The sequence below is a fragment of the Hipposideros armiger genome, unplaced genomic scaffold, assembly GCF_001890085.2.
Source record: "Hipposideros armiger isolate ML-2016 unplaced genomic scaffold, ASM189008v1 scaffold_573, whole genome shotgun sequence".
Taxonomy (NCBI): domain Eukaryota; kingdom Metazoa; phylum Chordata; class Mammalia; order Chiroptera; family Hipposideridae; genus Hipposideros; species Hipposideros armiger.
The window spans coordinates 191,321-219,033 of record NW_017731923.1 but is presented as its reverse complement, the minus strand read 5'-3'; the positions used below and the strand labels follow the sequence as shown (position 1 = coordinate 219,033).

General features: G+C 33.9%; 1 protein-coding gene across 2 annotated transcripts in view; it reads right to left on the bottom strand.

Moving 5' to 3' along the window:
- XPR1 (xenotropic and polytropic retrovirus receptor 1) overlaps window positions 1–27,713 on the bottom strand; it is a 159,712-nt gene that overhangs the window by 48,407 nt on the left and 83,592 nt on the right. For both annotated transcript variants that reach the window (XM_019624046.1, XM_019624047.1), the window contains exons 3-6: window positions 15,587–15,688; window positions 5,852–6,075; window positions 3,362–3,511; window positions 2,889–2,972 (exon numbers count right to left, since the gene is read on the bottom strand). In XM_019624046.1, the coding sequence (XP_019479591.1) occupies window positions 2,889–2,972; window positions 3,362–3,511; window positions 5,852–6,075; window positions 15,587–15,688 (560 nt within the window). The remainder of the gene's footprint in view (window positions 1–2,888; window positions 2,973–3,361; window positions 3,512–5,851; window positions 6,076–15,586; window positions 15,689–27,713) is intronic.

Sequence of the window (27,713 nt, the reverse complement as noted above, 5' to 3'; positions counted from 1 at the left end):
AGTGAGCGGCCGTCCAGAAGCCTATCTCTTCCAGATTCAAAAACCTACCCCTCCTCACCAGAGATAACCGTTTCCATATTTACCACCTCTAAATGCATTCTTAAACACCTTAATTTTTCAAAATTTTCTTATTTTAACAGCTTTGTAGAAATATAATTCACATACAATAAATTGCACATATTTAAAGTATACAATTTGTGTCTTTCCTCTCTGGATGCTTTTAAGATTTTTATTTTTCATTTTAAAGCAGTTTGACTATGATATGCCTATTTTTAAAAAACTGCTTTATTGATAAACTGACATACAATAAATTACACATATTTAAAGTGTACAATTTGATGTTTTGATACGTATAAACACCTATGACACTATCATCGTAATCAAGAAAATAAACATATCTCTCACCTCCAAGAGTTTCCTCATCCCCTTCTGTCATCCTTTTCCTCTTATCACATCCCCCTACCCCAGGCAGTCACTGATCTGCTTTCTGTCAATATATATTAGTTTGCATTTTCCAGAGTCTTAGGTAAACAGAATCATATGGTATGGACTCTGGTATGTACTCTTCGTTGGCCTGGCTTCTTTCTCTCAGCATAATTATTTTGAGATGCATCCATATTGTTCCACATATTAATGCTTATTCCTTTTTTATTGCTGAGTAGTATTCCATTGTATGGATATACCATAACTGCTTATCCATTTACCTATTTATTGATAGACTTGGCTTGTTTCCAGTTTCAGGCTGTTACAAATAAAGTTGTTATGAACATTTGGGTACATGTCTTTACATGAACATATGCTTGCATTTATCATGGGTAAAATACCCAGGAGGATAATGGCTAAATCATATCGTAGGTAAAAGGTTTAACTTTTTAAGAAAGTGCCAAACTGTTTTCCAGTGTGGTTGTATCATTTTACATCTCACCAGCAGCATGAGGTACAAGAGTTCTTGTTCCTTCAACATTTAGTATGTTGATCTTTTAAATTTCAGTCATTCTAATAGGTGTGTATTATCTCAATGTAGTTTTAATTTGCATTTGCTATGACTAATGACATTGAGCATAATCTGTTCACATGCTTATGTGCCACCCATACATCTTTCATTAAGCATCTGTTCAGATCTTTTGCCCATTTTTAAGCTGGGTTGTTTGTTTTCTTATCATTGAGTACTGGAGTTCTTTATATATTCTGGGTACAAGTATTTTATCAAATATATTTTGTAAATATTTTTTCCTAGTCTGTCGCTTTTCTTTTCATTCTCTTAACAAAGTCTTTTGAAGAGCAGAAATTTTTAATTTTGATGAAGTGTCGTTTCTAAGAAATCTTTATGTAACCCAAAGTCACCTGTGCTTTCTCCTATGTCTTCTTCAAAAATTTGTAGTTTTAGGTTTTCCTTTAGGTCTATAGTAAACTTAAAATTACTTTTTGTGTGCAGTGTGAAGGATGCATAGAAGTTCTTTTTTTTCATATGTAAGCCAATTGCTCCAGCAGCACCATTTGTTGAAAAGGCTATCCTTTCTCCACTGAATTGCTTTTGCATCTTTATTGAAAAGTAGTTGTCCATATTCTTACTAGTCTATTTGCGGACGCTACTCTGTTCCATTAACCTATTTGCCTATCCTGACACGTTAATACCACACCATCTTGATTCCTGTAGCTTTAACAGTAAGTTTGATACCTTCAACTTAGTGTTAATCCTTCAACTTAGTTGTTCCAAACTTGTTTTGGCTATTCTTGATCCTTTGTATTTCCACATAAATTTTAAAATCTGCTTACTAATTATTAAAAAAAAAAATGTCCTGTTGAGATTTTTAGTTGGATAATGCTGTATCTATAGATCAATTTAGAACGAAATATCTTTAAAATACTGGGTTTTCTAACCTATGAACATGGTGTATCTCTCATGTATTTTTCTTTAATTTCTCTGAGCAATGTTTTGTAGTTTTCAATGTAAAGACGTTGTCCATCTTTTGTCATACTTACCCTTAAATATTTCATATTTTCATTATGAATAGCATTATTAAATTTTTTTATTTCCAATTGTTCTTGATGGTATATAGCAACACAACTGATTTTTATATATTGATCTTGTATTTTGCAACTTTGCTAAACTTACTTATTAGTTCTAGGAGCTATTCTACAGATTCCTTGGATATTCTACATAGGTCATCATGTCTTCTGCAAAAAAACCCCCACCAGTTTTACTTCTTTCTTACTAATCTGAATGCCCCGATTTCATTTTTTTTACCTTACTGCATTGGCTATAATCTCCAGTACGATGTTGAATGTTGTCCCTAAGTTAGAGAGAAAGCATTGGATGTTTGACCATTAAGTATGATATTAGTTGTAGGTCTGTGTAAAGGCTTCTTTTTTAGGATAAGAAAGCTCTTTCTGTTATTGATTTCCATGCCACTGTAGTTAGAAAACATTATTTTCTATGATTTAAATCCTTTTAACTTTATTGAGGCTTGTTTTATACCACAGAAGGTATCATCTAATTTTTTTTTTTTTGGGTGTAACACATTAAGTGTTAACTATTGTGTTTTGGATGCAGCTATATAGTAGCCCAGCACATCTGAACCGCCCCCGTCATCAAATAAATATCTCGTCTTAATCAATTAGTGCGACCAAGAAGTTAGCATGTCAATAACAATAAACAAGGAGTACAGGATAAAAAGAGAAAGGTGGGAAGACATTACATTTCATTATAAAATGAGATCTGGCACCTAATTTCTTAAAACAAAAATAACAATAGTAATAACTTACAAACTTTGACTGAAAAATTTTTTTAAAATAATGAAATCAGTATATTTTACCTGCTAAACAGATTGTGTTGATTATTAAATTGGCAAAATCAACCCACCAAATAACTGGAAACAAATACTAACCTGAGCAGCTCCCAAAGGGGGAACACGTAAACGTTTCATAGCTTTTTGTCTGTCACCATCTTCAAGTTCATTGGTCACTACAGCCTAGAAAGACACATTATTAAATGTTCACAAAGGTTATACTAAACTTGAGTATTGCATAAATAATTCTGAACCATTTATACAAAGGAAAAAACTGTATTAACATTGCAATACTAAAAAAAAAAATGTAATACTAAATATACACCAATAACAAAAGAAGAATACAAGTCACGTGTATACATTTTTTTGACACCTCCGGTATATATGGTATTCTGATAACTTCTTGGTGAATGAGTACTGATAAAGCAAATGAAAAAAATCATGAGTAAGAATGTATATATTCAATGCTAGCAACTAATTATAAAGGAGAACAAAAATGAGGAATTATTTCATTAAAAATTAGACATGTAAATTATTGGAAATTATGTAGTATATAAGTGAGATTACTGTACCTCAGTTTCGGAGATGAGCTGGTTGATTTTCTTGCACGTATAAAATGGGGCCACTTCTACATGAGCTACTCGCCAATCTGCTCCACGAGATGTTTCCAGGATCTTGTCATGCTTTTTAAGGATTTTTCGAAACCCTGTAAAATTCAAATTCTACGGAAAGAAATGAGAAACACTACTATAATTTCACTACCATAAAAGATGAAAAATAATAAGCAGTATGTGTAGACAGAGCTGACTGAAGATTTGAGTCCCAAGGGAAGTGGCAACATTTTCATAAAACCATTTACTAAAGGATAAGACTCTTCTTTCTTATTTATTTATTCATTTCAAGGTAGTAAGCTATCAGTAATAGAAAGAAACCTTAACTATGAATCCTATTATTTCTATTTCAAAAAATTAATAGAAGTCCTAAACTCAAAACATTTTTATTTCCATTTTTCTAAATAGAATTATTTTCAAAATAGCTAATTCATATTATTTTGATTCTCGGATCAAAAGAATATTTTCAGAAAATATTTTGGATTTATCATGAACTGAACACATTGATAAGTTCTGTGCTTTTTGAAGGAGTGGTATAGCTACGCATTTCCCTCCTACTGCTATGCAAACATGTACGAACCAGCATGGAAAAGAAAAGATCATCTATTTCTCCTTTCATTTTGCTTCCAACCGCTCTCAGCCTGGGGGGATGGGAGTGCAAAGAAAACTCAGTAGAAAAGAAGAAGCGATCACACTTACAGGGTTTTGCTGATAATGGATAGGAGCTACCACTTTTCCTCCATTTCTACAATATCAAAATCCTACTTGTCTACATTTTCAAATTCTGTTGTTGTTTGATCAACATACAAAAAAAGCAAGAAACTGGATTTGCAAGGTTCTTTAAACCAAAGATCTCCCAAATTTGCTGATCACATATCCCCATTAGTAAAAAAATTGAGCACTCATTCCAAGTTAGGCTTTGATTGCTTGCTGGTTTGCTTAGAATTTGTTTTTTCATACTTTAATGAATCATCTTAAACTCTCTTTGGGGTACACACACCATGACTTGGAGGCTGCTTTCAATCAATTTTCCCTTCTCCTTATTCTCAAAGTAAACGTATTTATACAGAATAGATAGCTTCAAAGAACAGAGGATAGAGCAAAACTTTTATAATTAATAATTATTTTTGTTATCCCAAGGAGCTTTTTATAATGACCCATAACAAAAGCTTCTAGGAAAGTTAATAAAATAAAATTTAACAAGGGTATTTCTCTGTAACACACAAGCATAATTAATGAAATATGAAATGTTAATGTTTTACAGCATTAGATAGAAGAAAGAAGAAATATATTTTTGTTTCTTTTAAAAAATAAATTATAAAGCCTATGGATAAATATCAAAGGAAGGGAATTTTCCATTATATACATCTTATATAATTACTTTTCTATTCTTCTATAATGAAATTATTTTCCAACCAGGTTCTTCTTTCAATGATCAAATATTAAATTACCAAAGAAGAAAGTAGAATTATTAAAGAAAAAGATGGAAATAAGTATATGCATTAACAACTTAGATCACTGCAGATATGAGACTATAATAACTTATTTTAAAATTCCAATATTTACTCCGGTAATACTTTTGTTGTATAACCTTTAGTTTTTATATAATATTTGATGATCCTTACCACTGATTAGAAGTAATAATCATAAGAATAAAATGGAAAAAGAATAGTGCATATGGTCTCTCTAAAGATTAGAGAAGTGCTTTTGTCTATTTGTTTATTATTGAACAGATCATCTGTTTTTCAATAAATTCTTTATAGATTTAACTATAAATCCAAAATTCAGCATACATGAGAGTTCAACTTTTCAGACTGGATTTTAAAAATATTGAGTGATATAACAGCCTAGGTGTTTAGTCTGTATACACATTTGCTGTGACTTAATTTCTTTTCTCTTGCAAGATTTCTTTAAAAATACAGTTATATTGCAGCCTGTGGATAATAAAGCTGGAAGGATTCTTAGTGGTAAGTTGAAAAGTCAGTATCTTTTATATTATTAGTGTTAGTTGCAAGAAAGTTAACTGTCCAATTGCTTTTATGGAAATTTTGCTATAGGTTTGGAGGAATATAAAAGCTCTTACATAGCCAACAGTGGTGGGGCAGACATATATTATTTCTTATTCCTACTCACCTCTGCCAGAGGTACCTCTAAATATGGAAAGTAAACTAGTAGTCCTTGAGTCAAGGGCTACTCCTGAACATTGTACAAAAAGGTTTTAGAAAACTGATCTTCAAAAATTGAAGTCTTGTTTACACTATTTTACCACCTCTGATAACATGGTTTTAGCCAATAAGAACATAAGCTATCCGAATAAAAACCTAAAGAATAATGACATGCTAAGGACTTCCCTTTTTGGGGTGGCCCATCAGTACAGCTCAAGGTAATTCCATTTAGTACCATTTCTCAATTGTGTAAAGGTTCCATGCTCCAGAGAAAGAATCTAAGTACCTGATAGTTCTGCAGCAGGATAAGACTGAGGTAGAACTCGCTGAAGGCCAGTTTAAGGTCTTTAATATTCCTATGCTGGACGCGTTCCTCGTGGGACAGGTGGAAGACTGGCTTTCTGCGCTGCCGCAGCGTCGTAACGCCAGTGCTTTCTTTCTGCACATCCAGGGATGACTGCAATTCATTCTGAAGTGTAGCAAACCTGCGCTGAGCCTCTGCAAGCTTTTCTATAAGGAATACAACAGAACTGTCAAATCATCAAGATAAAAATGGTGGTAAAAGTTCTCACTGACTCGTCTCAAATTTTACTAATTGTTCTAGTTTGTTTTCCTAAAATTTCTAGGAAAAAAACGTTAACGTGTAATGTTTAGTACTGGATACGAAAAAACAGTTTTGGTATAGCACCCTCCTTTCATTCTATCCCATACTTCCCTCCCTGCAAAACCTCAAGTGTACCCTTTCTTTTCACAGATGAAATACTGAATTAAAAAAGCCACTAAGAGTAAGAATGCAAAATGGTACAGCAACACTGTAATTTGGAACAGTTTGGCAGTTCTCAAAAGGTTAAACATAGTTACCTCAAGATCCAGCAATTCCACTCCTAGGTATAGATTCAGCAATTTCACTCCTGATTACCAAGAGAACTGAAAATATATGTTCACACAAAAAGTAGTACACATACACAAACTTGTATTCACAATAGTAAAAAAGTGGAAACCCATATGTCCATCAACTGATGAATGGTTAGGCGAAATATGGTATATATGTACAATGGAATATTATACAGCCATAAAAAAGAGTGACGCATGGGTTCATGCTATATAACATGGATGAATCTTGAAGACATCATGGTAAGTGAAAGAAGCCAGAAACAAAGTACCACATATTGTATGATTCCATCTATAAAAAATGTCCAGAACAGGTAAATCCATAGAGACAGAAAGCGTATCAGTGGTTGCCAGGGTCTTAGGGGAAGGAAAAATAGAATAGGGCAGAGATTTGTCCTCTCTGGAACAAATGTATTCTTCATATGGATGTGCCTTCCCTGCTCATAATGAATTGTCCTGCTAGCACCACTATTCACTAGAACGCCTTATCCATTTTCATGATATTCCATACAGCTTTGTTTCTGATCAAGGAACTCATTCATTTCACAGCATAGGTGGTAAAGCAATGGGAATATCCATGAAGTAAAATGGTCTTACCACATACCCAGAAATAGCTGGCCTAATAGAAAAGCTTACTGACATGAGTTAGAAGACAAAACTCTGAAAGGATGGGCTTCTGTCCGAGACCATTATATGGTGCTGTCCCAACCACGGCCAAAATACAGTCTAGGAATCAAGGGGTAAAAGTGTAAGTGGTTCCCCTCACTACTAAGCCTAATAATCCACTCACATAATTTTTGCTTCCCGATCTGCAACTTGAGCTCAGCCTACTGGTTGTTCTGAAGGGGAAATGCTTCTTTCAGAGGAGTACAGCAATGGTTCCACTGAACTGGAAGATGAGACTGCCACCTGGCCATTCTGGGCTCATCATACCACTGAACCAGTAGGCAAAGAAGGTGTTTACTGGTTAAAGTGATTGATCCTGATTACCAAGGGGACAGTGAGTTCTTGATCACACAACAGGAGCAAGGAGGATTGTGTCTGCAACCCAGGAGACTCTCTGGAACACATCCTAGTACTTCCATAACCAATAATAAAACTTAATGGAAAACTACAGCAATCATAAAAAAGACAGAATATTGAGGGTTCAGACCCTTTAGGAATTAAAGTTTGGGTCATCCCATCCAGTTAAAAACCCTAGCCAGCTGGAATTCCAGCTGAGGGCAAAAGGAGATATGGAATGAGTAGTGGAAAAAGCAAATCACGGGTATCAACTATGGCTTTTTGATCTCCTTGCTGTCTTTTACATATCTTATATTTTCCTATCTAATTCTTTGTGTTGTATTCTGGGTATCTACTTCAATTCTATCTTCCAGTTTATAAATTCTCTCTTAAGCTCTAATTTACAGTTTAATTAAGATATTAATATCAGTGATTATATTTTCATTTTTAAAAGTTCTAATTGGTTATTTAAAAAAGTCAGTTTTGACAGTTTCTTATTCTTTGCTCATGGCTTTTTTATGATACTTTTATGTCTTTACCCAAATTAAGCATATATTTTATTTTATATCTAATAATTTTGCATATTTTAGGCAGCATTTTAGTGTTTTGTAGTGAGAGGTTTTCATCATTTCTTTCTAGTCTTCCATATTATAAGAAAAAGCACTATTCACCTATTTTCAAATCTCACACTGAAGTCAAAGGGAAAATGAATCTCAGGGTTATTTTTATACGAGTTAGGCATTTCTGTTGCAAATGTGTTTGTTTTGTTATTGTCATGAACAAACACAGTACAGAACACTTCTTGGTTCTTTCTTGGTTCACAGGGCAATTAGTATCTCAGTAATTTTTTCTTGATGCTCCTAGGCGAAAAGATATACCTAACACTGCTGTTTATTAAGTAGTTAGGTTCAAACAACTTAAGTATTTATGCCCTAACCACTTAGTAGCCATTTGAAAAAAAAAATATTATACACAATTAAAAACACATATATAATAAAAGATGTGAGGATTTATTCAAGTATATAAATTACTATGCTGATTAAAAAAACACCCTCAGGTAATTAGTAAGAGTCCAAATCCAAAATATCATAAGTAATATGAATGATCAATTTTTATTGTTAAAGGAGTGACATGTGAATTTGCTATTTGTTTAGCTTCCTTAGCCTGGTTGTCAATACATAAATTTTGTAATTATTTACATCTTTCATTATACGATTTAAAAAGTAAGAAGTCCAAAAAATGGAAAGAAAGAGGATCTGCTACTTCCTGTGTGCCAGCAGTAAGTCAAGAAACCATGCCTCTCCATCTGGCAAACCCCCTACTCATTTCACACCACTAATCTCAAGTACCATTTTCTGTGTAAAGTCTTTCTTGCCTAACGATTCTCAGTTACTGCATATAACAAGAAGCTCCCTCCTTAGGACTCTCAAGGGGCCTCATACAAACATGGATAGCACAGTGCATATAATTCCTTGTTTATATGTTTGCTTCATTGACTGAGTTCTCTGAGTGCAATGGTTCTATAATCTTCATTCTTTAATGAACAATTTATTTTTTAAGAGATTTTTTTCAGGTATACTGTACACACCATAGAATTCACCCACTGTAATAATACAGTTTTCTGATTTTTAGTATATTTGTAGATTTGTGCAAACAACACCACAATCCAATTGTGGAACATTTCCATCCCCCTGTAGTTCTTGTCCTGGTTGCCGGCTGTCAATCCTCACTCCTACCCCTATCCCCAGGTAACCACTGATTTGCTTTCTGTGTCTCCATAGATTGGCCTTTTCTGGGCACTTTATATAAAGGAATCTTACAATATGTAGTCTTTCGTGTCTGGCTTCTTTAACTTAGCATAATGATTTTGAGGTTTATCTATTTTGTAGCACGGATCAGTAGTTTGTTCCTTTCACTGCTGAACTGTATTTCATTGTGTGGATACACCGTATTTTGTTTAAATATTTGTCAGTTGATGGATATCTGGATTGTTTAGAGTTTTTTTACTATAAATTTTGCTATTAATATTCATATACAAGTTTTTGTGTGGAGTACCATCTTCACTTTTGTATCATAAAAGCTTGATATAGTAAGCTCAATCATGTTTGTTGAATAAATGAATACGTGAATGAATGAATTCTGAATGAATGAATATGTAGGAAAAAGTTCTGTGTAGTAATCCAAGTTCCTATATAGAAATAGAGGAGAAATGAAAATTTCAGGGGTATTTTGCTACCTTTTTTAAACTAGCGATTCTCTTCCTTAAGGGCAAGACTATCTAGGAGAGCATATGAGACAGACAGAGCCCCTGGGTGAGAGTAGGGAAATATAAAGAACATGTAATTTGAAAAAATAATATTCAATATAGTAATATTCAATATTACTATAGTTATGAAGTGAAACTTTTATACTTATCAAAAGGGGCATAGGCTTAAAAAGGATGAAAAACACTGCTTTTGACAACAAGTGTCCAAATCTATTTTGTAATGATCTCTCAATTTTCAGATCTCAAAAAAACTCAAACATATGGGATAGCACAAAACCTGGAAAAAGGTATATGTATATATGTGTATACACCTTTTGGTCTATGAACATACTTTGGTCTATGAATGAAAATCTACAAATACGCTTGTAAGAAATAAAAATGAACATTTCAAAGCAATTTTACAAATATCGATGAAAACAGCCTATTTGGCAATAAATTCCAATTTCTACTCCTGCCAGTAAATCAAGTGACTGTGAATAAGAACTGATTATTTTAATATATGCTTAATGCCTTAAGATCTCATATAAAAAATATATGATAGAAATTTCCAATAACCATTCAAGAACTTTCAAAGCACCTATTTGCCCCTCAAAGAGCTAAAATAAGGGCTAACAAGATATTTAGTTTTCACCCAATTTATTATTTTTTTACTTTTAGAAAAAAGTTATTTCAGAACTACAAGCTATCTTCAGAATAGCAAAACCATTATATTGTTATGCAATTGAAAAATAATTCTTGATAGAATCAAGTTAGTGTCTTAGAATACTTTGTTTGTTTACTTGTCCTGCAATATTACCATCTCGTTGATTCATTTTATGGACCTCAGTGTTAATTGAAAATACAAAGTAAGTTTATAAGAATGTTGACCCATCGTAGATGATTAAGGATAGTTAGTCTTGTTCTATTACATGTAATTTTTGTTCTGCTTTTATCTTGTATTCTTATTACCTGAAATTGTTACACCTCAAATACTGAAGTCTAAAATCTCCATGTGTGAATAAAACATCTTATTTCTCCAATTTTCTCTCTGATCACCAACTTACTCCTTATTCTCACAACTCCAGCCTCAGCAGACTATCTGTTACCCTACTCACCCCTAAATATGTCCTGTACTTTAAGGTCACTATGCATCTGGACAGCTTTTTCCCTTGCCCTGAAACACTACACTCCAACTCCCCCGACTGCTATCTCCAAATACAGTCCTCCAATGGCATTTGACAAATGCCCACACGTTTTCAAAGACCCAATTTAAATGGTACTTCTTCTGGAGGCTTTTCCTCAATCCCTTTCTTTTTCTCCAAGTAAAGTCAATGCTTCTTCATGTCTGTTTCCACAGTACCTTGCAAAACTCTAAAATACCAAGTATCATGCTGTACATATAAAGTAGATATAACTGGTAAATAAACGCTGATATTTTCTATTCGACTACATTCAATTCATAGTTTTAAAAAATTCCTGTGATAACCCCAGGTACTTTAATTTCCTGACCCATTTATTGGGCCGTAACCTACAGTTTAAAAGAGCATTAATTTAGATGATAGTCCGCTTTTTTTGTGTGTGAATATGCCATCCTAGAAATGTGTGGGTTACCCCATGATCATGGGCATTGCCCAAACTTTTAGAAAGAAACACAAGAAAAGAAAGAAGGGAAGGAGGAGGAAAGAAGAGAAAGAAAACGAAGCTGGTTTCACATGGCTTGTTTTTAATAGAAACCTATCGATCATGTTTGTTTTAACAAAATGAAGGAACATTTATTGTGGATAATACATAAAAATTTTTAATTTTCATCAGATGTGTCAACAAAAAACAAGTGAGACTGATCGCTTTAATTCACTTCACCCCACCCTCACCCCCCATCTTCTAATAGCTCTTAAGTAACTGATTCTGTTGTAATGTACTCAAGATTCAAGATAATCATGATATAGGAAGAAATGCTATGACCATGGGAATTCTAAACAATATTACAGACCAATGATCACCTTTTTTAAATATATAACTGATCTACATTTTAACACACATCTAAGCAAAGAGCAAAACCAGCCACTAAGTCAGTTTAAATATGTGGGTACTAGATACATATAATCACTTGTAAAATGAACATTTAGTATTTCAGTGAAAGAGATTCTTATGTTTCATTACACATACTCAGTGGTGTAACAATATAAAGTCTCAATAAGAATAAAGAAAAATAAACATGTAGCAAGACACTGCATAATTAGGATTAGAGGGTTAACTGTATACTAGGAATAGTTCCGGGTAATTATTATCCAATTAGTCTTGGATTTATATGAAGCCTGAAAATATTTAACAGCCAAGAAATAAATCTGTTTCTATTGCCATGATCTTCCTACTTACAAATAACACTACTACAATCTTCTTCCTTCCCTCCCTCCTTTTTGGCAAAGAAAGGAAAAGCACATAATATTTCTGTGAGTTCCTAACAATAACTGAAGCCAAAAAATTAAGATAGGCCCGAAAAAAAACTCCTGAAATTGTTTAGAAACAAAGGAAAAAGCTTTTGACTGTTTAAAACATACCAATCAATAAAAAGGGCTTGCCTGTTTTAATTGTGGAATATTAAAAGCAACAGATACATTCTGATTTTTTTTTTTAACGTATGCACATAAAAAACACTGCTGAGAAGTTAAGCATTTTGAAAGGAGAAAGAAAGCAAACTGATTCAAGATGGGAGAAAGATGTAACGTGAAGTGTTTGCTATTACCAATGGAAAAGGACCTCCCCTGGTCACCACAATGGTTTCTAGCACTGCAGCCTTCAGGATCGAGACCGTTTTTAGTGTCAGACGAGGCCTGGGAGACTTCCGGATCAGCGATTAGTAATGTTATCACCCAAAAGGACTACTCCTTTAAAAAATTACCCTCTCCTCCCAAAGTTTTCAAATTTTAAAAGACTTTATCTATAAATCTAAATAAATCCTCATATTTTATTAACCAAAAATATGTAATAAAAAATAAAGAGCAGAAAATCACTTACATCAGGTTTTCTGAAATACTGAAAGTACCTTCTGACTCCTCACATATGCACCCCCGAGAGGGCTGGGAACCAATTTGCTCATTTTACAAGCAAGTATATATAGAAGTGTAGGAAGGTTAAATGGTAAACTTCTTCTAAAAAAAGCAATAAGGTTCAAACATCCAAAATGTAATTGGTAGGTAAGAGAATTGCTATGAAAATAAATAGCCACATTTTGGTAGTGTTCATTCTGTTTTGTTTGTTTGGCTTTGACAGTATTTGTTTTGGGTATTAAAAGATTTCAGGCAAGACTATAACTCACTGAGAAAACGACTATGTTTAGCTGACCATTAAATATTTTTGTGAGATGTAAGTGGGGGGAGGCAGGTGTATAATCTGAACTCACCCCTGTATTACTTACAGTTTTTCATGTGCCCTAGTGTCTGAGGACTGCAGACTACAAGACAACCTGCCAATGAAAAGGTGGCTAAATAAGGAGGAAAATGATACTGTCTAGGACAAGTGCCAAATTCTATTTCTGTCAATCATGTCTTCATATTACCCATCACTTCCTGACCTGGCAAAAAGTCAGTCTGAAGACTATCAATTTGTACCAACTCTGTGATGACATCAAGAGACATGCCCTAAAGGCCCTGCCAATACACACAGAAAAAAGGAAGTCACTCAATCATAGCCCCCAAGGTTTTAATAGTAGAAAGACTAAAACTATTTTTGAAAAGTAACCAAGTCTAAGATATCATTTTTCAAACCAAGGCTTATACTTCAATATAGGTCCATGAACGCAATTTAGTGGATCATAAATTACCATTGTAAAAATCAAATATAGAAAACAGAATATACAAAGAATAGAATATTGTATTACAAGTAGTGAGGACAAGTATTGTTTCATGATAAAAGTTAATTATTTAAATATATAGCATATACACACATATAGGTGCATACATACATAATTATATACATATCTATGTGTAACAAATATAAAAGGTATGTATATATTGTTAACAGTAGATATCTATTTTGCTTTGTAAACGAAGAAGCATTATTTATTCTTTGTGATCTAAATTATCCATTTAAAGTTGGACTCAGAGATCCTTCCTCAAAAAATCACAGTAAAAGAAAATGCTAATAAATTCGACCTCATGTGTTTTTCATTTATAGCCTTAGATCATATCCAATAGCCTTTCCTCGGCCTAAACACTCTTTCCACCACAATGCCTTCCTCTTTTAGTCTCCTCTTCCTCATTTTACATTACATGGCTCTCTACACTGCTGGTTCCTCTCTATCCTTCTTGCCTACTCATTATGGAAATTATCTTTGTCCTTGAATATTGCCATTCCTTCTGTACATTTTCCCCTTGCTGAAAATCTTTCCATTTGTATGGTTTCAAATAATATTTCTATTTCATCTCTGCCTTCTAGGTACTGGTGATGTAGTGAGGGGGCTATGTACATATGCCACGTCCTTTAATGGCTCTGCCTTTGCATGAACTGTCCCCTCTGCCTAGGAAGAAGTCCAACCATCAATGCAAGGTGAGGAGGAGGAGGACACAGAGTTAAGGTATTTGCTTCGTTTTTCGTTTATTTTTTTCTTTAAAGGGAGTGACTTTCTAAGGAGACTAAACCAGTAAAAAGGGAAGTTAATGATGCATTTATTCAATAATTCTTGGAGGAGACAATTACTGGAGCAAGGTCTCAAGGAACTGAAATTCAGTCAGTAGTTGTACAGATTTCCCATGGATTGAAGAGGGGTGTCTTTTCTACAAAGATTGGAGGAAAATTACTAAGGGTAAGAATGTCTATAGGTATTTTGGGGAAGGAATGGCCTAGATCTGAGTAAGTATTACACACCAAAAGGAGGCGAAGGCCTTTATTTTTATTTGCAAAGTAGGAGATGATGGAGCACGATGGGGAAGATAGGTCACAGAATTCAAGAAAATGAAATAGGGTTTAGATGAACACTTTGGAGTATGGAGAAGGGCATTGACTAGGACCCACAGGAAGCTCTGAGGACACAGTGAGAATACAACAATGAATTTACAGTGGTTCAGATTTGTTCTGCTATATAACTTTTTTCCAGCTGTCCTAAGCAGCCCAGAGGTAGGCATGAAGGAGGCAAATGGCTGGATGGGTCCACAGTTGGAGTTTCGCTAGGCAGAAGCATTACAAAGCAACAAGGGTAAAGGGGTTAAAAGCACAAGGGACAGAGTAGTTAAAATAACTGATGGAGATGTAATTCTGGGAGGGGCCTGACAACTGCAATACAATGAGGGAGTCAAGGAACATGAGTTGAGCTCTGTGAGATGGAAAAAGAGATGTTAAAAAGGTAGGGGAGTAAATATATACAGAATTTTTTTTAAAGAGTAAGACATAAATAAATACAAGTCCTAATGTTTTCTTCTCAACTGCAATTACATCTGGTAGATGCCATTGTGGAGACCATGTCCCAGAGAGAGATGGGAGTGTTCCAATGCAATGGAAAGGCACGAAGCCGACGTAATTAAAATGCTGGAACTGTGATTCAGCTCTGGGAGAAAGGATAAAACCAAGTTTCTGACTCTTTAAAGCACTGGACTGAGCTAGAGTGAAGTCTGTGAAGTTCTATCAAGGTGCTGCTTTACAATGAGGTCCTGAAATCCTTGCAACTGCAAGAGAAGCTAGGCAATGCCCACATAAGGCTTACTAAACACGGAAGTACCAGATGTGTTCCCACCTTGGCCAAAGTCAATGCCCACTTCAGGGCAGTACAGCAAGGAAAACAAGCCCCCATTTTTTAATGATGATCAGAAGTTTAAACAATGACACAGTTGAGTTTCTCCTCCCTTAGCAGCAGAAATTGTCTCTTATATGTTGAACCGAAAAACCACTCACCTGAATAAAATGTGTTGATTTTGGCAAGCTCCTTTTCACAGGTTTGGAAAAATTTTTCTTCAAACTTGGCAAAATACCTCTTTACCGTGTCCTCATCTGTAACTGAAACCAAGGAAAACAATATTTAAATTTAATGTCTGAAGGCCGATTGGGAAAACTAGGGAAATAAAATTTAACGTTACTCCTTTCTTAGTCTTCAAAATAACAATACACGTATTTCTTTGGAAAAAAAAAATGAACGGTGAACCAAATTCAAAAAAGACTAATCAAAGGCCTCTTCACAGGAACACAATTATTTTTTTAATTGAATGAGACTCTCTAAATCTCCACTATAATGAATATATAGTGGTGGAGAAAATAAGCGCCCTAAGACTTCAGAGGAGAAACACACTACTGTAGACAGAGGTGTCAAGGACGAGTCAAGGTGTTGGCAGTTGAAATAAATAGGCCTCCGCAAGAGAGTAGATCAAATACTTCAAGGGAAAAAAAGATGCAAGAGAAAATGAAGACACGAATGCGTAACATGTTTCTGGTAAAAAATGAGTTGATTGTTCTATCTATATTAAATTGCTATCTACTCATTTTTACTTCAGCTGTACCAGACCCAGAAAAAGAGATTTAGAGTGACGGTTATAAATTAGATATTCCAAACCTCCAGTTGCAGGGTAAGAACACAAATGAGTTGAACTGTTGAGTGGCTATGAAAGTATGGTGATAAATGACAACCACCAGCTTCAGGAGAGGGAGAGGTATGGATTCTGGCAAACTGGAGAGCACACGTCCATCTAGTTAGTTGCTGCCATGTGGTGATATGTGACCCAGGTTGTCAGGTCTTCCCATTTTTCAGGAGAAGCCATAAATCTAGATATTTTATAAAAACACCATGTGGGCCAATCAATATAAGTCTCTGTAGGCGGGATTCACTTCGTGAGTTCTGTCATATTGCATACAGATTTACTGAACCCCGTAAGTACAGATACATATGTATCTTCAGGAACCCCCAAGCCTAAAAGGATACGTTTTCTGCCCAAGTGAAGTCTGACTAGACTCCAGATGCTCATCATAATATAGAACCATCCTATTTCTGGATCTCTGGGGCACTCAAAGCTTGAAATGTCTAGAAAAAGTATTGGTTCTTTTATGTCCCCCAGATGCCCCAAATCTTAGTATAATCCCAGAAACCCTTAAATAATTCACCTGTCCAAGAATAAGAGAAACAGTATTTTCCTTAGTAATACACAACACAAACACACCTCTACATACTAATTCACAGCACCATAGATATTTTAAAGAAAAACAAATCTTAAAATGAAGTTTTAAAAAGCATGTTGAATTTAGTCATTTCATTCGAAATAATACAAATGTAAAAAGAAAAATAGTACTACACAAAACCTTTACACACACACACACACACACACACACACACACACACACACACCCTATTTCTTATGCTTTAGAACTGAACAGATAATGTAGGATTCTATTGATTTTGCAGTAAACAAGGGATGCCACTTTCATTTCCTCATGTAAGCTAAGCAATTTGGGTACAATAAAGACTACAGCTGCTCAAAGCAACTGAGAATTATTATTTTTTTAACCATAAAGCAGGTCAAACTTTTTTTTAAAGCTAACCTTGAGTGAAAGATGCTCCATTGAAACAGATGCTGCTCTTATGATTGCATCTGGCTATAGCTGATGTAAAATAAGAGAAATATCTTATTCTACTTAATTACTTTTTCCTCCCACTTTTATTTTATTCTCTATAATATTGTTAGGACAGAAAACACAAAGCAAAAAGTGGGCTGGATCACATTTACTTTGTTTCCCTATTAACAGACAACTTTCATTAACCTAAATATGATGGAAATAAAGTTTTTCAGCAAAGTGACTTAAACATAGCTTCTGTTTCAAGAATAATTTTAACATACATATATTAATGTTTCTATAGAGACTGCATATTCAGCAACATCAACTATTTAAATATTACTAAGAACCTAGAAATGAAAAAACCTAAGCCTCTGAGAAACTAAAACATATGTAATAAATTTTATGTATTAAAGTATGAACATTCTATCCACAAATCAGTCTCATATGAATTCTCCATTTCCTCAATTTGGAGACTGTTTTATCTAAAATACCATCAGTGTGTTATTTCGTTTCCTAGTATACATATAACTTAATAACCACAAATCAGGAGAGGGCAGAGTAAGGTTACAGCAACACTAGGAAGTAATAGCAAACAGAGAAAAGAGAAAAAAACTATAGATAAAAATAGCAAGAATAGCTAAGCAAAGTAAATTAAATAAAGGAAAATATTCTCTCCTTTTAGATTTCGAAAGACACAATAACCAACTGGGATTAGAAGCACACTATTTATTGGAAAAGGAATTAGAAAAATACAACAAAAAGAACAAAAGCAAGTGCCTAGAAATAAAGCTATATATATAAGGAGATTTAGATTCAGATAGAGGGGGCTTCAAATGAGTGATAGAATGGGCGATATAACAAATAGGGTTAGGTCAGCTGACCATCCATTTAAATAAACTCCAAATGGAGTTAAAGAAACAGTATTATAAAATACTAGAAAAAACAATAACGCTACATGGGGAAAGTCTTCCTAAACACTATACAAACCAGGCCATGAAGGGAATAACTGATATTCTCACAAAATGACATATCTCCATTCCATAGATATGGATACCATAAGCAAAGTTAAAAGACAAGAACAGACATGAAAAAACATATCTGCAAATAAAATAAAGGATTCATTTGCAAAATATATTTTTAAAAATTCTTACAAAACAATATTCAAAAGATATGCTATAAGAAAAATGGGTAAATTAGAGCAATTCATAGAAAAACACAAATGGCCAATGAATAAATAAAAAGATGCTCAACATCCTAGATATTTTTCAACCATCATATTGGCAATCACTCCCTGTTGGTAGAAATGTAAATTTGTAAAGCCTTTTAGAAAGACAATTAGATAGTCTATCAAAATAAAAATGTTCAAATGAGTGCATGTGCAAGGATGTCATGCACCATTACTTTTAATAATGATGAAGAAAACAAAGTGATGTCCAACAAAAGGGGAACAGTTAAATAAATTACAATATCATACAACACTATACAGTCATTTAAAAAATAATATACATATATACTGGTATGTCTGAAAATCCCAAAACACACTGAGGGAAAAAATTTAAATAACAGAATATATATAGCAGGTTCTCATTTATGAAAAAATATATGCATAAATTAATATTCATATGCACATTCACTGAAAGAAAACTGGAAGGATGCATGCCTAACTGTTAATTATGGTCATCTTCTTTGAGAGAGGAGTAGGTGTGACAGAGATTCTCACATTTTGCTATATCTACACTTATTGTATCATTTGAATCTATTACAATGAAACATATTCTGAAGGAGAAATAAATTATATTGCATAAATACAGGGTATTAGTAACTGGAAAAAGAGAAACATGTCACATCCAAATTTTTAAATCATACGCGTACACAGTAACACCTAACGAGCATAACTAATTGAAAAGAGTATCGCTATCAGGATTTAGAGGTCCATAATTTCAGTCAGGAGTTGGTGGAATGCTGATTTACAAAATATCAATTTCTATTACAAGATGCTTCCTATACCCTATCTGCCGAATAATGTTACAAATCGGTAACTCTAAACTGGAGGAACAGAGAATTTCAGTGTTTAGAAATCAACTAGCACAATTCCCTTGTTTTACAGGTAAGGAAACACAGGTGTAGAGAGACTAGATAACATGAGGTTCCCCCTCCTCCCCAGTAAGAATGTAAGTTTTATAGAGATTCACTGCATATTCTTAATATAAAATAAAGAATATCAAAATGACTATGTGTTATATGAGTGTATGGGGCTGAACTGTGCCCTATCTCCCAAATTTATATGTTGAAGCCCTAATCCCCAATGTGACTATATTTGGGGATAGGTCCTTTGAGAAGATAATTAAGATTAAATGAATTCCTAAGGGTGGGGCCTTATTCCAATAGAACTAGCGTTTTCACCGGAGGAAGAGACATCCATCTCCCTTCCTACCTCTCTCCCCCTGGATGTGCACACTGACAAAAGGTCATGTGAGAAACAGCAAGACAGCCCCCTGCAATCCAGGAAGAGGGACCTTACCTAAAAGCTGGCACCTTGATCTTGCACTTCAAGCCTGCAGGACTGTGAGAAAATAAATTTCTTTTGTTTAAGCCACCCAGTCTGTGGTATTCTGTTAAGGCAGCCCTAGCAGACTAAAACAATGAACTTAACATGTCCTGAATTCAATAATTAGTCACGAAAGACTAAGCCTAGTTCAAAGAAAGCTAACACAAATAAGAGCAAATTTTAGCAAGATATATATCAATAATTATAAGATTAGCATCAACAGGCAAAAAAAAGGAAGACAAAGGGGTGAAAAAAATCTAGAATTGCTGAAGTATGACGCAGAAAACACTGCTGTAGAGAACCCTTTGCTTTGAGTTATATAAATATTTAAATAAATATTAATTCAATCAGTTATGAGAGAGAGAGAGAGAGAGAGAGAGAGAGAGAGAGAGAGAGAAGGCATATTTTTTTTGGTCATTTCTATTAGGGGCTTTACCTTTCATTTGTGGATGACAGGCACTTTCTTTCTTATCCACCCCCCAAATTACTAAGTTAACAGCAAAATAACCCTAAGAGTATTAATCAAGATAAAACATTCCTACTGCATAGCAACCACCATCAAGTGCTTTTTACAGCAATTTTCAGGAATACTTTTAATACCATCAAGTATCATCTTACTTTCACATACAATCACTCAGAAACCAATTCTTTAAACCCACTAATAACTTCTTCAAATATATGTTCCATTCAAATTTTTAGTGCTACTTTCAATTTTTTAAATTTCTACATTTGTGAGATATTGAAGGTAGGCATTATTATCTTTTTTATCTTTATAGAGTCTATGCCCAACATAATGTCTGGTATGCAGTATGTGCTCTATACATGATTTGTTTAAATTGTAAATGTTGAGACAATATTCATAATTTTTGTGAAAATTATGATGCTTTATTAAATTTAAAAAAACATAAAGCTCCAACAACTGGATATTCATTTGCAAAAGAATGAAGTGGCACCCCTACCACAAACCATGTAAATTTGTCTAAATGGACCAACAACCCAAATGTAAAAGCTAAAACTAAAAAACTATAAAAAGAAAACAGGCATAAATCTTCATGACCTTAGATGAGGCAATGATTTCTTAGATATCACACCCAAAGTGTAAGTGATGAAAAAAAAAAACCCTGATAAATTGGACATCAAAATTAAAATTTTTTGTGTTTAAAAAGCCACTATCAAGAAAGTGAAGACAACTACAAATGAACGAAAATTTCTGCAAACCATATACCAAATAACGGTCTAGTATCCAGAATACATAAAGAGCTCTTAGAGCTCAACAATACAAAGACAAATAATCCAATTTAAAATGTGCTAAGGGGGCCAGCCAAGTGGCTCAGTTGGTTAAGAGCTCACTCAAGAGTTTGAGCTCTGAGCAACAGCAGTTCGAAGTCACTGAGCTGCCAACAGGTGGCAGGATGGCTCAGCTAAAAAAAAAAAAAAAAAGTGCTAAGGATCTGAATAGACATTTCTCCAAAAAAGATATGCAAATGGCCAGTCCGCACATGAAAACATTTCAACATTATCCATCATTAGGGAAATGCAAATCAAAACCCACAATGCCACTTTATACCCAGTAGGATGCCTGTAATAAAAAGACAATAATAAGTGCTAGCAAGGATGGGAGAAATTGGAACCCCCATATACTGCTGGTGGGAATATACAATGGTATAGACACTTTGGAAAACAGTTTGGCAATTTCTCAAAAAATTAAATACGGAGTTAGTATATGATCCAGCAATTTTATTCTAGGTATATACCCAAGAGAAGTGAAAACATATGTTTGCACAAAAACTTACACAGAAACGCTCATAGCAGCATTATTCACACTAGCCAAAAAGTGGAAACATTCCAAGAGTCCATCAACTGATGAATGGATAAACAAAAGAGGACACATCCATATGATGAAACAGTATTCAGCCACAAGAAAGAATGTACTATTAGGTGCTATAGCATGGATGACCCTTGAAAACATAATCAAAGGGAAAGAAGCCAGGCCACACCTGCATAGTTCCACTTATATGAAATGTCCAGAGCAGGTAAATCCATAGAGACACAAAGTAGATTAGTGGTTGTCAGGGGCTGGGGCCGGGAGAATGGGGAGTGATGAAAAGTTCTGGAATTAGACAGTGGTGTTGGTTGTACAAACCTGTGAATATATAAGAAACCACTAAATTATACATGTTTAAAGGGTGAATTTTATAGTATATGAAATATTTCAATAAAAAATATTTTTAACTCTGTGTAAGTTTAACCCTATAAGAGAAACACAGTGATAAATTAAAGCATATTCGTTTTATATTCCACAAGTAATTACTGTGCCTATTAAATGCTCGGCTCTGTGCTCAATGTTGGGGATATAATGATGAGCCAGACAGATGTGCTCCTGCCCTCGTACAGTTTGCGTTCTAGTGACTGAGGCAAGAAAACACCCACACACATAAACAAAGAATTACAAACTGAAGAGTGCTGTGAAGGCGACTAACAGGGTGCTGTGACAGAGGGTAGGGCTAGGATGGATGACTATCCTTTTTGGCAGGGTAAGGGATGGTCAGAAAAGACCTCTCCTTAGGAGATGACATTTAATCTGAAACCTGAACCTAAAGGGCAAAATGATTCTTAACAGAGGCGACAGCACATTAGGAGAGAAACCAGGGTATCTGGGGACCTGAAAGCAGGTCAAAAATGGACTGACAGAGGTAAGGTTAGGAGGTCAAGTTACGGAAGGAGGCAAAGGCCTTTAAATGCAGGGAGGCCAAGTTGAGAGTCTGAATTTTATTCTACGTGCAGTGGGAAGTACTGAAGGGTTTTAAGGAGGAGTTTAAAAAGTAGGGGGAAAAGTAAAATTAGTTTACTTTTACTAAATGATAATTCAAAATAGCATTTCCCAGGACATTAGGTATGTGAATGAAGTAGAAGAATTGCAAGAAATTCAAAAGTCAGTTTGAGAAATATGAATATCCACAAAGTTAAGCTGATCTCTTTAAGGCAGTAGTTCTCAACTGGGGACAATTTTGCCTCCCGGGGATCATTTGGCAATGTCTAGAGGCATTTTTGGTTATCAACCTGGGAGGGTGTTTCTGGGATCTACTGGCTAGAGGCCAGGGATACTGCTAAACCATCCTCTTTCAAAGTGTCAACAGGGCCAAGGTTGAGAAAGTCTGCTTCAAGGCACAAGGTGCTTTACTATGCTAATATACATTGTTGTTATTCTGTATGCTAGGCTAATATACATTGTTGTTATGAGAAAGAGACTTACTGGTATACTGTTTCCCCAAGTTATTTATAAGGATACAATCCTTCTTGGTTGGGTGAAGGAGGAATGGAAGGGGGAAGGGAGGGAAGGAAGTAGAAAGTATCTATGAAAATTTGCAGGAACATTATTCTGTGGAACACTAGTTTGAGAGGCAATGACTTTCGTATCACCACCACCTCTTTGTATTTTTTTATTATATTCCATATGCAAGTTTCTATGATTTCTTAGCTTCTTGAAAACTACTCACAAATGAGAACTGATTAATAAAAATATGTGACTAGGTTCCATCAAATATAGTAAGAATATTTAGCACTATTGGTTTTATGCTTTTACCAAAAAAAAAAAAAAGTGGTTCTTTTTTAAATGTGATTTACAAATTAGGAATAAATAACTTGAAATTCTATTTTTTTCCTACATGCTACTCCATCACCAGATGGGTGAATTAAATAAAGCATATGGCAAAGATGATATCATACACGTTACTCTAAAATCACTTGTGTAGCAGAAATAGAAGTAATTGGGAGTCATTCATTCTGTAAGTATTGAATGAACCAGGGAATGAGGCGGGTGCCAGGAATACAGTGATAAACAAAATACACATAAACTTTGCCCTTATAGATTACACTCTATCTGAGGAAACAGACTTTAATCAAATAATTACACAAATATACAAACTGAAATATAAGTTTTGAAGAAGAAGTAAAGATGAGAAAAACCAGCTCTGGGACTTAGCTAGTCTGTAAGGGCCCGGGGGAGGGGAGGTGTGGGAATCTCTGAAGTGTGATTTGAGATGAAATCTGAGGGATAAGGAGGCACTGGATATAGCATAGAGCAAGATACTGCAGAAGACACAGAGAACAAACTGATGGTTGCCAGAGGGGAGCCGGGTGGAGGGAAGGTGAGAAAGAGGAAAAGGATTAAGAAGTACAAACTTCCAGTTATAAAATAAGTCATGGGGATGTAATGTACAGCATAGGAAATAGAGTCAATAACATCGCAGTAACTATGTACAGTGACAGACGATTACTAGACTTACTTTGATCACTTGTGAGGTATATAAATGTTGAAACACTATGTTGTACACCCAGAACTAATATACTACTGTATGTCAATTGTAATTAAAAATAAATGTGTATATATATATATATATATATATATATATATATATATATATGAAAAGGAATGGGCATGGTACATCTGAGAAACTGAAGAGACCTGTGTGACTGGAATCCAGGGAGCAAGGCGGGCAGTGGTGGCAGTTAAGCCTAGACAGGCTAGAAATAGAAAGGGCCTGATCAGTTAGGGCCTTTTTCCTATGACCAAGGAGAGACATCTTTGAAGGATTTTAAGCAGAGGAACTGTGATCAGGTATGCTTTGTAAATGAGGGGCTGTGGGGAAGCAAATCAGATGTAGTACAGATATCAAATGAAAGAGAATGACAGTTCAAACTAGGGTGAAGGCACTGGAGAGAGAGAAGTGGAGAAATTTAAGAGATGGTTGGGAGGTAAAAATCAATAGGTTTTAGCAACAGATTTGATATGGTTCTGTTACCAACTACCTGTATTAGCTTAAGTGATTCTTTGACCCTGCATTTTCTCTTTGACAAATGAAGGCATTTCAATAGGAGATCTCTAAATCCTCATCTATTTCCAAATTTCATATACCATAAATAAAGCCGCTAATTTCTGCATAATATTCTGAATCCAACTAGGCTGAAGTGGTCCTAAATAAAATTTTCTGATCTATCTTGAGGTTTCAAAGATGAAGTTTAACTAAATGTGCTTTTAAAATAGTCCTAGCAGAACAACAAAAAAGTCTTTTAATTCACATTAGTGACATGTTGAGATAAAATTACTAGCTCTGTACTAGCTCTGAAACCATCAAAACAATTTATCACCCCAATGAATGTTTACCTAATGTCTGCTAGGCAAAAAACACCAACAAATGAAATAGCAATAAGTAATTCCAACAAGAGCATAATTCAATAATAAAGCAAGTGGCATATACCAGTGTTCTCAAATGTTTTTTGCTCTTGTAACTTCTAAAAAATTTGAAAACCATCTTGCATATTTTTAAATTATGACAAAATATTTGACCACTTTTAAATAGTTATAAACAATGTAATTTCTGATGCATTGTAATTATTTGCATTTTAAAATGACTTTGTTTTACATGTAGCTAATGGAATTTAAATGCCATAGCAATATGATAACCACCATTATTCATTATTAAATGCATAAAAATAAGCTCTTCTTTTAACAGTTGGAAATTTTATATCATTTTGTTTTCTTTTTGAACTTACATTTCCATTCTACTAATATTATAGAATTTATTCTAACATATTTTTAGGTTTTAAAGTAATTTATTGATGATCCTATCATACGTCCTAGCCACTAAGTGTATAAAAATTAAAATTTAAATACAAAAACTTTCTTATTTATAAAGGTATAAATATTAAAATTTCTTTCAGATTAAGCTATCATTACAATTTTTAGAACACTACATCAACACAACATAAATATGTAATAAACTTTGATAAATATTAAACATAAAATTTTATTGGGAATTTGAACATAAATCTCATATTTAAATGGATAGCTTTTTCTTCCAATTAGTTCATATATCCACTGATGTTACATTATTGCTAGAATAGTAAATATTACATTATTTGCTTGAATGATGAATATTACATTATTTGCTAGATTATGAATATTGTAGAATGAGACCATTAACAAGCATTGCTAGTCCCATGTTTCATCTTATAGATGTTAAGTGCTGTGAAAACTTGTTCACTAAATAAGTAGATCAGAAGAAAGTTTGTTGCAGCCATGTCAATTCTTTGAATTCCTTCCAAATGTTTTCAAAAAATTTGCATAGGGATCTACTGTTAAAAAATAGTTTTAATAATATATAAACTGACAAGTAAGTCTTCCTTAAATTTCACTGAAAACAATCTGACTTCAAAAGGATGTCACCCTATTAATCATTTACTTTCTCAACCAAGTGCTTTCAATACCAAGTACTTGAGTATTTCATACTACAGATGATCCTTGACGTACAGTGGGGTTATGTCCCTATAAACCATCATAAGTTGAAAATATCTAAGTTGAACATGCATATAATACACCTAACCTATTGAACATCATTGCTTACCTAGTCTACCTGAAACATGATCAGAACACTTACATTAGCCCACAGTTAGGCAAAAATCATTCACTGCCATTGCCAGCATCATGAGAGAGTACTATACCAAGTATCACCTGCCTGGGAAAGATCAAAATTCAAAGTATGGTTTCCACTGAATGTGTATCACTTTCGCACCACCGGAAAGTAAAAAAAATCTAAGTCAGAACTGTACATCCTTTGTTGGATGGCCAGAGAGGCATGCATCATAACAAAATTCAGATTTAGTAAGAGACAATGCTTTATTTTATAAAATCAGGGAAAGGCCATTTGAAAGGGGGCTCCTTTGACTGTATCAAATCTATCACTAAAACCTATTGATTTTATTCAGGCAAATCAATTTTAAGATTTAGTATATATGAAAGATCTGGAAATGGATTCCCCTAAAGGACACTGTTTTTCATTTAACCAACATGACAAAATACTAATTTGTATACAAATGATAATATTTTCAAGAGAATTATCTATTCTTTACTGAAGGACTTGCATTTTCTAATTCTATTAGCCTAATTGATTACTTCATATAGCTGGAAAGTATACACTATTATTTAAAACCACTTTGTGAATCAAATCTATCTAGTTAAATCCACCTTTAGCTAAATTATTACTAATCATATTTCTATTTTACTTCTGCAAAATAACAGGTTATATATACCCTGTATTATTAAGACTGGAATTATTATAAACCGAACAAATACATAATATCTGATGCTTACTCAAGATGAATAGTATTAGTTTAACTGAATTTTCAGTCTCTCTTTTTTTTTCTGCAAAGATAGAGTATAAGAATGAACCAAAAGAATTACAACAACTCTGGATATTTATTCCAGGGATAAATTCAAAGAACTACAGTTATATAACTATTTCATTTCTCTCTGAAGTGGCAGGCATGTAGCTAAAGACAGAATGCATTCAATGAACACTAAAATCAATATTCAAGTCAGATACAAAAAAAGCTAGGAAACACAGGTTTTTAAGTATGCTTCACTCTTTGTTAATTCTTTAAAATCCATAAACTACATCTTTGTTGAAAAATTTCCCCAATATTCCAGAATTTTATTCTGATTTTATAGCAACATACGAACTAAAAATAAATAAATAAATAAATAAATAAATAAATAAATAAATAAAAGTTCTTAACTCAAATTCCCTTAAAGCCACCGTTTTATATGCTTTCTTCTCCCTCTATATTCTGGGATCAGTCAGTATTAGACTCGAAAAGCAGCCACTGACAAAGAGAGTCCTCTAATGACTGACAGAAAATTAAAATATATCCCAGAATCATACTGAGAAATATGAGAGAACAAAGGAAAAGTATATAAAACAATGAAATTAAGGAAATGAATAGCTGGCTACTAAAATGCAATTTTTGCAAAAGCTTAGCAATTTTATATATTCAAATAGAAGATACAGACAGGTGGTAAAGTTTCTATTTTTTTTCTTTTTTTTTTTTAAAGATTTTTATTGGGGAATTGGGGGAAGGGGAACAGACAAGTTG